At 42.1% G+C, this 11,797-nt stretch overlaps 1 protein-coding gene across 2 annotated transcripts in view; it reads left to right on the forward strand.

The window, feature by feature from the left end:
- LOC143828393 (collectin-12-like) overlaps positions 1-7,562 on the forward strand; it is a 104,276-nt gene extending 96,714 nt beyond the window's left edge. For both annotated transcript variants that reach the window (XM_077318811.1, XM_077318810.1), the window contains one exon: positions 1,983-7,562. In XM_077318811.1, the coding sequence (XP_077174926.1) occupies positions 1,983-2,002 (20 nt within the window). In that variant the 3' untranslated portion in view covers positions 2,003-7,562. The remainder of the gene's footprint in view (positions 1-1,982) is intronic.
- The last annotated feature ends 4,235 nt before the right edge of the window (positions 7,563-11,797 follow it).

Raw genomic sequence — 11,797 nt, forward strand, 5'->3', positions numbered from 1 at the left:
AAAACCCAGCTACCTCTTGGCTTAGATCTTCCCAGCATTTTATGATGGAGCTTATGACATGGCAGTCATTTTCTAATGGAACTTAGTACTAAATTTCAGAATGGTAAAAACGCCCACAAGCTCAACCAGGCTGGACACCACCCTTCCTCTAAGGCAGCTGTCCCCAACCCCCAGTCCTGGAATCGGTACTGGTTCATGGATCAGTCGGCACCGGGCCGCGGCTCCTCCTCATCCTCATACCCGGCTACTGCCTCAGGGGCTGCCCTGCCACTCTGCTGCCAGCTCACTTTCGGTGCTCTCCGGCAGTGGCCATGACTGGGGCTCCCCTCGGCATGGCACTGGGCAGCTGCTGCTGGCAGTGCCCCGCAGTGGGCAGCGGGAAGTCAGGGGCGCCGGTGGGCGGAGCAGGGGCTCAGGCGGCGGCGACGTCCCTTGGCAAAAGGCCCCCTGGGCCACAGTAAAATTGTCAAGCGGGTGATAAAAAGGTTGGGTACCACTGCTCTAAGGAGCTGAATGCCATGCACATGGTTCTTCCCCCAACAATTGTATTTCCTAAACAACACTGTAAAACTCTAGATTAAAAATTGGGGTTTGAACTTGAGTCTTCTCAGTATCAGTCTACATTATGCTGGCTCACAACCTGTGTTTATCTCAGAATGCTTTGCTGAACGGAAGGGAGACTTACAGAAACCCTGACCCAGGGAAAATAGCATGGGGGAAACATTTGCAGAAAATAATTTGTCAGGATAATGATGAACTTTCCGTACCAGCTAATTCTTACCTGTCAAGTTTTCATCATTTTGAGCTATGATTTGCCAGTGCCTTTTCACCACATCAGATTCTAAACATAGACTCTGAATTTGCAACTGGCCTTCTGCATCTGTGGTTTTCCCCCATCACTAGTCAGGACTCCAGTCGTTGCATTTGTTTTGCATTTTCTGGGGAGAGTGGGTGGTCCTGCCTCCCATCATGTATCCCCCTTCTTTTGGGTCTGAGCATGTGCAAAAACACACACCATAACACAACCAAAAGTTTTTTTTTAAAAAATTAATATCATAAACCCCATCCCTCGATTCCTATGGCACTCAAATCACCTAAGCAATGGGGGGGAGGGTCTTCTTGTGTTGCTGTATGCTCAGTCACCATACATGCATGAAAACAAAGCACCTCAGACACTGGCACACAACTGTTTTTCTGCACAAAAGTTACAAAGTGGCCTGCTGCACCTTAAACCATAAACTCCATTTAGACGAAAGTAATATCAGGGCTCTCTTAGCCTCACCCACCTCACAGGGTGTCTGTTGTGGGGAGAGGAAAGGGAAGGCAAACGTAAGCCGCTTTGAGGCTCCTTTGGGTAGAGAAAAGCAGCATATAAGAACCAACTCTTCTTCTTCCAGATACTAGAGGAAGAGGCGTGGGAGGTGTGGGAATGTGGAGTCCTCATTTTTTACTTTTAATTTTCTGACGCATTCCTAGAAGCCTGTGCTATTGTTACTGCAAATTTGGGTTGTAATGATGTCGGGTTGTAACATGTTGTCTTGATTCCCCACCCCAAAAATAATATGGAGGGGAGGGGGAGGGCGGGAGGAGAGACAGATTATTGGTTGGAGTTGATACATCATCACTTGAGGTGGGGATGCAGGAGGAAGCAGATTCGAATCCTGAGGTTCCTCATTGGATAACTGCGAATTCCCTCCCAGGGAAGGGGGAGACACTGCATTTTCCGAGGGTTCTCAATCCATGCAGCAAACAAGGAAAACGTTTGAATCAGCTCCTTAAGAGCCCAGTTTTTGCGTGAAAGGTTTGTTATTCCTTGAAACATTAGGGAGACCATTGTGGCATCTTTTGCAGCTGCGGAAACAGTATGATAAATCTGGGGAGCAAAGAAGCACTATTTAGCAACTTTTCTCCTTCATTTGTGGGCTTTAAAAACCTTTTACATTTCTATGAGTTTAATTTGTTGTTTTCCTTTCCAACTTTAGCTCAGCCTTCAGGATTGTAACTGTGAGCTTCAAGATGAAAATGACTATTTCTTCAAAGAAAGAAACAAACAAAAAATCCTCTGGGAGTGAATAATCACCTGTCCAAAAGAGGGAGCACTGAGAACTGGTTTTGATGAGCAAAAGCCACCTGCACAAATTGTTCTCCTTGTCTTCTAATTTTCAGGGGCTTTTAGAACCTGTTGCACAAAAGCATTTATTGGAAATGCAATTGGACTGAATCAGCTCTTAATCCTTCTCAACCTTGAAGAGTACAGATACAAAAAAAAATGTTCCTGTCAGAAATGGACAATGCCAAGCTGGCTACAAGTAATAACTTTGCCACTGTAGTAAAACTGTTTGAAGTTACTGCATACACACAACATCCAAGTCATAAAATCCCAATATAGGCAAATTATATAAATATACATTTATAAATATATATAAATTTTATATAAAAATATATATAGTCCAAGTCTGATCAATAATATAGAATATACTTTTAAAAGCTTTTAAATTTTTGTATTTTTGTACAAAATGTTTGCCTATTATATTGGTCTTTTTAATTGCCTTAAAATAAATTTAGTGCAAAGAGACCAAAGAAAACAGCACTGATGCTATTATCGTTTACTAGAAATGATTGTCAGGTACAAATCTTGCTCCCAGTAGAAGCATACTTTTGGTTTTAAATCACTCCATCTTAAACAACTTTGAAGATGGTTTGTTGTAACATATGAAGTATTTTACATAAGAAATGTTGGAGAGAGTGGTTCCAAGTGATGCCAGTTTCAAACCTCTTTCTTCTTGGTTGGTTTCATCTGCGGTTGGTTTTGACTGCAGCATAAGCCATGTGTGGATGGGGTGATGTCCCCGAGAATACCCGGTGCTACTGTCTGCAAGGAATGGAGAGTTGCGGTTGAGATTCTTCTCCTCTCCCAGAGTAGCTGCTGAGCACTGGCCTGGCAACAAATGGTAGCTCAGAATCAAGCAAGACATTTCCCACAGTTGCATGTGGCTTTCCCCCAGCATAATTGTTTAACCCAAAGACAGCTTCCAATGGGGAACAGCACAGCAGGTGTAATGCTTATATTTTCCTTACCAGCTATTAACCCCCATCTCCAGCTGCTTGCTTTCATTTTGGGAAAACGGCCATTGGGGAGTGGAGAAAGGAACCATTCCCACTCCTAGGGTCACTTGATTGCTCATTCTAAGAAACATTTTGAGGTTGTGGAGAAGTAATACATATTTGCATACAACTCCTAATTTTGACTCCTAACTGACATAAAATTAAGGCTTTCTTACAAGGGCATAATGTTCTGCAGAGAATCAAAATAAAGACACCATGCATTTTGACATACATTAGGAGTTTTGTGAAATGTAGAACATACCATACAAATTTCTGTGTATATAAAGGTAGCAGAAATCTCTGTGGTCACTTTTGTTGCAGATTCTGGGTGCAACATAGGGGGAAAATCAGTTTATAAAACAACCGCAAATGTAAATTCAGAAGTCTCAATTCATCTTGAAATTTTTTTGCCACTAGTTTTACCCATGCTCCCTATTTGGTTAAATAGAATTTGCTAAAGCTTCCTTTTCCTCTTCTTTTAGAAAGAGCTATGGCATCATATGAGCCTCTTGTGGCACAGAGTGGTAAGGCAGCAGACATGCAGTCTGAAAGTTCTGCCCATGAGGCTGGGAGTTCGATCCCAGCAGCCGGCTCAAGGTCTACTCAGCCTTCCATCCTTCCGAGGTTGGTAAAATGAGTACCCAGCTTGTTGAGGGGTAAACGGTAATGACTGGGGAAGGCACTGGCAAACCACCCTGTATTGAGTCTGCCAAGAAAACGCTAGAGGGCAAAACCCCTAGGGTCAGACATGACCTGGTGCTTGCACAGGGGATACCTTTACCTTATGGCGTCATATAAAATGCAAGCAAATTTTTATGTTTATTATTGGGACCTATCAGATATGAACCTCTCAGAGATATCTAGCTGGTGATTACTGGAAATAAAATGCTTGGTCTTCAGTATATTCTTATCATATAAGGAGAGGTCTTCTAATGTTCCTACACCTTCAGTTTGGTGAATTATATGGGTCCAGAGAATAAATCAGCAGCCCCCAGCATGGTGCCTAGCTTGGAGGGTGGGAGGGGTTGGTTTCCAGCATCTGCTTCTTCCTTGAGTTTAGGTTGCTACCAGCTAACTGGTTAGCAAAGCAGGAAACTTGAAACATTAGCTATGTCTAGTGTTTCCTGACCCATCTCACAGCCTCATGTAGTCTCATAGACTGACCTTAAAAAAACCTCTCAGCTGCTCAGTATGGCTGTGAGCTCTACAAAGTAGTAGGAGGGTTTTCTGCTTTCCTTTCCCCACCTGGACTTACAACTGTTGCCAGAGTTTTAATGTGCGAAGATAGCAGAGCTCTATCCTGCTTAAAAGAATAAAATGGTTTTATTATGAAGAGAGACAACTAAGTATATAAAGAGGGAGGGAGAGAACTAACTGTTGTCTGCAGTCATTCTGGAGGCAAGCAGGGAAGAAGTACGCTCAAAGGAGCAGGAAGCCTCCCATTAAGTCAATCAGGACACTAGAAAAAGTTCCTATTCTAACTATGCTAAACACACATTTCTTCCAGTGTTCACTGCAGGACACTCTTTATATTGTTGAATCGTGAACATTGCAGATCTTGCCTATTCCAACAGGGATTGCCTTTTGTGATTGGCCCTGCCCAGGAGGTAGCCATTTTATGATTGGCCACATCCATGGTGACAGCCATTTTGTCATAGCACCCACTAACCTTGCACAAAATTCCAAAAGTGTGAGGCCTTACAAGGCTGGAGACTCCAGTGCTAGATAACTAATGTGGGGGTGCGGGTGTCAACATATTCCACCTCTCCTAGGCAGAGTTGCTATGCTTCATATTTTGCTTTGCTGGCCTTAATGTCTGTAAATTCCATATTTTTCTAAAAACTAATCCTGGCTTGAGTTTAAAGATGCCAGTCCCCAGATGAGGACTTTGTGATCCCCTGGAATTATAGCTCATCTCTGGACTAGAGAGATTCGTTTCCCTGGAGAAAGTTGCTGCTCCTCCCTGCCCCAAATTCCGCCCATTCCCAGCTCCACCTCCAAATTCTCCAAGTATTTCTCAACCCACAGCTGGCACACCTCCAAATTCTCCAAGTAATTCTCAACCCAAATCAGTGAACATTTCCCCCTTCTTGCAATTAATTAAACATGTTAATGTTTAATTAATTGCAAGGAGGGGGAAATGTTCACTGATTTGGTGCAGACATATGCTCAGATAATGTGCCTTCTACATGGGTGGAAATGTACTAAGGGAATGTATGTTGGCCCCCTAAGCAATCTGAACTTGCTGACTAGTTCCCATCCAGGCTTCTAAAAATATGCTGATGCATACAATGCTTTCATATGCAACAGTTTCCCTTATTAACATAAGGGTGGTGACAGCTCTTGGAATGCAAAGAGATACCTGTGGAATTTCCCTGACACAGCAGTACACGGGGAAACCCTTGCAGACACAGAGGTTTTATTTGAGAACTGGAGCATGAAAAAGTGTGCACTAAGTGTCGGGTTGTGCACTCCCTGGGCTGGAATAGTGTGCACTCCCTGGGCTGGAATAGTGTATCTGAACTTTGGCTAAATCATTGCTAAAAATAGGTTTTCTTAGGCTAATAGTCTTATTTTTTTCCTTGTGCTTTCTTAATCAGAAGCAACTAAAGTAAGAATTTAAAAACAACTAGGCATTTTCAAGTACATAGACTGAACTACTGAACAAGGTATCTAGAATGATCCCTTACTCTCAGTTAACTATTTCTGCATCACAAAATGAAGGTTGTACCTAATAACTCGGTTACTGCTCAGAGGGAAGCTTTCTTTCAACAAGACTGGAACAGGCTACTCACATGAGCAGAAACTATAACTGTTGGAGGAAAGCAGAATATCAGCAGAATATTAGTACTGAAGATTTGTTTTTCACATGAATATTTTTATCTTTACAAATCTTGAGTTGCTGTGATGCCATTAACTGGCAGTGTTTCCTTTTCTCCCCACACATTCATTCAGCCATTTTGGGTGGGGTGGTCATGTTCACAATTTATTACAGGTTTTATACATGGATTTTCTGAATATTAATCTATTGGAAGCAGTCTTAAGAAAGCCTACTCAAAAGTAAATGCCATGTTATTCAGTGGGGCTTACTCCTAGGCATGTAGACGCAGGAGGGCAGCCCTGTTGGTCTGAAACAGTTTGAGTCCCATGACATCTTTAAGATCAACCAAGTTTAATTCTGGGTATAAACTTTGCTGGTCTTAAAGGTACCGCGGGACTCAATCTTTGTCCTAGGAAAGTAGGATTTCAACCTATGTCAATGAGGTAAACAAACCTTCCTATCTGTCAGGTACAAGAAAGCAGAAGTAGCTTTTGAAGTATTTGAATCTAAACTTCCCATTTCCTTAAATGACTCTAATTCCATGCTCCTTATGATCTCTTTAGTTTTCTTAATCTGTTTTGGATTTAGGGTTAATTATGCCATTTCATATTTAAAATGTTTGAGAAATGAAGCCTCAACATTCTTCTTATTTTTTACAGATTTATTTTTAAAATATGGAATCCAGGAAGACTGTTTATAACTAAGAAAATATATGTTTAGATAGCCTTGGACAGGAGTCAGAAATCTCCTATGAAGGTTATGGAATTTTTGTTGCTGTAATGTGCCCATATTTCTTTACATTCCTTGTAAGAGGAAGAAGGTTAATGGCTCCATTAACAGTACAAGACTATGCAGAGTTAGTCCAGTCTAAGCCCACTGGTTTCAGGGAGTAATTCGCGGTATGATGGAGCTGTAAGAGTACCAGGGTCTGGTTGGGAAACAAATAATGCTACCAATGCTCAGCAGGTTTTCCCTGACCGTTGCCTTCAGTGGATGCTGCGCTGGGTTCCAAGACAGAAAAGAGGTAGAATATTCATGTAATATGCAAACAAAGAGCCTTGCTGCCTGGAAGAGAAAGGGATGCATGATTGTGCGTTATTTGAATGCTGAAACTGGAAAGTAGATGGAGATTATATCAAATGTTCTTTCTGCTAACATATTATATCTTCAGGAATAATGTCCTTATACACTAATAGAAATTGAGATATGATTGATTACCTCTAGAGCCTAGACATTCCTATAACAAAAATGAAGTTAAAAGAGACACTTTGATACTCTGGTCCAACAAAATCCACTGTTTTCAATTTAAGCCTCATTTGGCATCATGAGCAGCTTGTCAATCTCCCCATGCTGCTATAAGCTACCAAAAAGAATTTGTGGGGAGTGTGGTTAAAACAGCAAACACATGTAATGACAGGTGCACATGAAGGCAGCTGCCATGTTCATTGCTTTTCCTATGTCAGTTTGGGTCATTTGATGCACTCACATCCATACACCACTGCTTATTTGGTAGTGGCTTGTAGAAAGAAAAGCTGTTGTAAACTAATAAAATTTATTTTCTTTCTGGTTCCTCTTGACACAGTGAAACAGACATTTCTATGTGTTTTCATAATAAAATTTTGTTAATGTTCCCAAATTCTGAGTATCTTCATTCTAGAATAACCATTTATTTATTTGTCTGTTTGTCTGTTTGTGTGTGAGTGTATGTATGTATGTATGTATGTATGTATGTATGTATGTATGTATGTATGTATGTATGTATGTATGTATGTATGTACCGCCCTCCCCAAAGGCTCAGGGCAGTTTACGTAAAACAGGAACAATACAGTAATATTTATAACAGTAATACAGTGATAACAGCAAACAGCATAGTAGAATGATAGAGCATTAGAATAAAGGGAATGATACACCATTCCATAGAATGATAAAACAGTGGGTTAAACATTAAATCAATGCACACTGATGATCCAGTGGGTTGGACAGATCTGCAGTGATTGCCATAGGAGGGAGGCTTAGAGACCAAAGTGAAGTGGTGTTCAGGTTAACCTCAACCAAATGCCTGACGGACGAGCACCCTTTTGCAGGCCCTGCAGAACAGTTTGAGTTCTGTCAGGGCCCTGGTCTCCTCTGGGAGCTCGTTCCATCAGGTAGGGGCCAGGATGGAGAAAACTCTGGCCCTGGTTGAGATCAAGCGAGCTTCCTTGTGCCATAATCATCTGAAGGTGTAAATGTGTTTACCTGATTGTTTTACAAAGTGTAGACATAAATTCAAGGGAAGACAAGAAGAACTACAGGTCGGACTAAGGATCAGAAATTATGGTTGAAATGCGATTTTATAAAGTCAGAACTACAGCTGTGGCATACTTGAGAAAAGCAGCTTAAGAGAAACTGAAGGCAGAAGACTAGACTTAATTGTTTTCTGATTCTGTTCTACTCTAATATTCTAATATGGATCTAGGCAGCCTGATCTAGGCAGCCTGGATCCTGAATGGGAAAGTACAGGAAATCTTGGCAGCAATAACTGAGGGGAAACCATGTAGAGGGGGCAAATGAGTTATACCGATGGACTGATTTCTGAGAGTGGGAATCAAGTCTTCAGGTACCTGGCTGAACAATAAAGAACCTGTCAAGATCTCAGCAGTTTGCTGAAGCCCAGTTATCCTGTTCCACCAAAATTATGCTGTTATTGATGTGGAACACATCTGGTGCCCTGTTTCCTAAAACGGAAATGATATCTGTACCTGTTATCTGTACCTGTTCCCTGTTCCCTGTTCCCTGTAAACCGCCCTGAGCTTTCGGGGGTGGGCGGTATATACATATAAATAAATAAACAAACAAATAAACAAATAAATAAATATCGGGCAAGACATCCGTTGTCATGCCTTAAGGTGGCAGCAGAACTCTGAGGGTCAGAGCTGGGCCTCGGAGTTTTGCCACATGCAGCCCATCTTCCCAGGTTGGTCCCACCCTTCAGAGAGTGAGACCAGGCTGGGAAGAGGACAGACTCAGCAGGTATGTATTCCACATGCCCTGTGATTATCGGACTCTTACTCATTTTTTTCATGTACAAATATCCCTTTCCTATGTATGCAACTTTGAGTGGAATTTAGGAGGGACTCTCTCCCCTTGTGAGCCTTTTGTGGTGCAGAGTGGTAAGGCAGCAGATATGAAGTCTGAAGCTCTGCCCATGAGGCTGAGAGTTCAATCCCAGCAGTCAGCTCAAGGTTGACTCAGCCTTCCATCCTTCCAAGGTCAGTAAAATGAGTACCCAGCTTGCTGGGGGGTAAACGGTAATGACTGGGGAAGGCACTGGCAAACCACCCCGTATTGAGTCTGCCATGAAAATGCTAGAGGGCGTCACCCCAAGGGTCAGACATGACCCAGTGCTTGCACAGGGGATACCTTTACCTGTACTCTCCCCTTAACTTCCTGTTTGTTTTATTAGTTTTAAATAGTTTAGGCCATTTGTCAAACAACTGGCAAGAGATGAAGTCTAAATAATCAAGATATTATAGAAAGCTAAAATAATCCCTTTCATGTACAATTATGCCTGTAATTTTAAAGAATTTTAGAATAACCACTGGATTCACACTGTTCAGAAATATGTGCTGTGATGGCAAACAGCAAGAATGCTGAGCCTCCTACAACAGGCTATGCAGTTCTACCTGTTGGGGGGATCCAGTTGCTAAGGGCCCCTCTGAGGCTAGCCAGCTGAATGATACCTCCCAGTCCCAGAAGGAAGTGCTCTACAACTGTTTCATTCATCATCGTTGCTGCTGGGCTGCTGCTTAGGGCTCCCATCTTGCAAGGAAATGGGCCCCTTGCTTGCTGGGACAGCTCATCCACAGAACACAGTGGGGAAGCTACCAAGCAGTCCAAATCATAGCTCTGCCTTGTTACCTGGCTGGGGTGGGGATGCTTTGGCAATGGAAAGTGATAGCAGCCCACTATAGGGCTGGCAGAGTACCTGTCCCCAACTCCATGGGATCTCTTCCCTGGGTGTATGCCCCATTGCATGAAATGGAGCATGGTGTGAAGTGGGTCGGGCCATCTCCAGGGGTGTGGAATCCAGTATTGTTGAGGTAGTGTCAGCCTCATGTTAGGCAGACAGGGGAGGTGGGTGCAGAATCCCAGCATGGGCTGGCTGGATTCCTACTCCTGCTCACTTACCAGCATGTAGTCACCTCTTTGGTTTGTGCCCCTAAAGATGGGGTACATGTAAAGGTAAGGTTCTAAAATATGACTTGTTAGCCACACAGCAAGGACTTTGCTCTCTGCTTTGGGCATTAGTGTAGACTGGTGCTCCCTCAGTGGTGCTAGGTGCTCTCTGTGACTCCCCTGCTACCCAAATGCAAGCCATGTAGTCTAAATGTGCCCCGAGACATAATTCCTTGCCTCGTGCCCTGCCTACTGAACTAATGGGCATCTGGGGTTTATGTAGTGCTAGGGGGAAATTGGGTGTGGGAGAGGGTTTAGACACCACTTGGGGAGGCATATGATTGGCTGCCCAAACTCTATGAACAGAAGCAAATACAGAGAGAAAAAGCAATGCTACAACTATACCCCCTCCTTCTCCAAGGTTTGTCTCTGTTGTTGAAATCCTGTGATTGGCTACTGGGAGTGCTCTTCTAATCCCTTCCAGGGACTGGAAAGGAGAACAGTCTTCTTACCATCAACTTGGAAATCCATACGTTTAAAGCAAAACAAGACTATGGAAACAAGTAAGGCCTGACACCCTGCCCACCCCAAACCCAGAAAATGTATAAAAATCTTTCCATAAACCTGAAATATTCTAGAAGCTGTTAACTACAGAATTGTCCAAGGAATATTCTAGAAGCTGTTAACTACAGAATTGTCCAAGGAAAGGGTATTCTTCAGGTTGATGTTTAGTTTGTGGATTTCTAGATATATACTTTTATCATTACCTGATCAGGTGGCAAGTCTTCTTGTAGCAGTAGAGATGTATGATTGTCCCATTTAAATTTCTTTTAATCTCTTTCTATTTTCATATGTTGCTATTATGAAAATGTACATTTCACCCATTTTCATGACTGATGTTCCCACAATTCTTAAGTAATATGTTATTTTATCTTGGATAAATGATGCAAAAAACATTGGGCAATTTAAATGGTGGTTTTATCAAATGTATTCTGTGTGGTCAGGCAAAAGGATTCATGTAGTTTAATCCTAAAAAGGGACAACCCATGTCAGAAACTTGGATTTTTCCAGTCAACATAATATTGCTACAAAATTTGGTAGTATCCCTGCATGAGTGACCCTGTTCTTCCCTCTCTTTCATGATAGGTGTAAAATGGATATCATCTGTATGAAGAGATAACTTTATGAGTTCTCTCAGTTACAATCCACATTCTCAGTGCTGTTAAAAGAAATAAAACAAGTGCTAAAATGTGATTTGTGAGCCCCTATTAAACTTCTGAGTAGTCCAGGGTACGCTTTTCTAAAAATAAAGATATTCTAGCACCCATGGAAACAAAAGGCAGGAACGTAAGACATAAACACTATTTTTATCTTTCGTTTTCTATGCCTATATTTCAAGATCAAGTGCTACTTGAATATTTCACATTTATATAACTGTTTCTGAACAGTAGGATACTATAGCTGAATGATGTGGTGCAAATTATATGTAAAGAATGTGTACTGCATGCATCTAGAACATAAGAGAAACCCTGGTCCATCTCCTGAAATCTTCCCAGTGGAACCCCAAACAAATGACCTTTCTCTGGAGTTGAAAAGGAGGGGTACAAATGTAATGACTTGTTTAAACCACAAACCACTTTCTCAGAAAAAGCAGAAATTCCTGTTGGATAAACTAGTCATCTTTCTTCATGTCCGTCTCCCGCCTACACAAGT

The sequence above is a fragment of the Paroedura picta genome, unplaced genomic scaffold (assembly GCF_049243985.1).
Source record: "Paroedura picta isolate Pp20150507F unplaced genomic scaffold, Ppicta_v3.0 Ppicta_v3_sca25, whole genome shotgun sequence".
In the NCBI taxonomy this organism is placed as follows: domain Eukaryota; kingdom Metazoa; phylum Chordata; class Lepidosauria; order Squamata; family Gekkonidae; genus Paroedura; species Paroedura picta.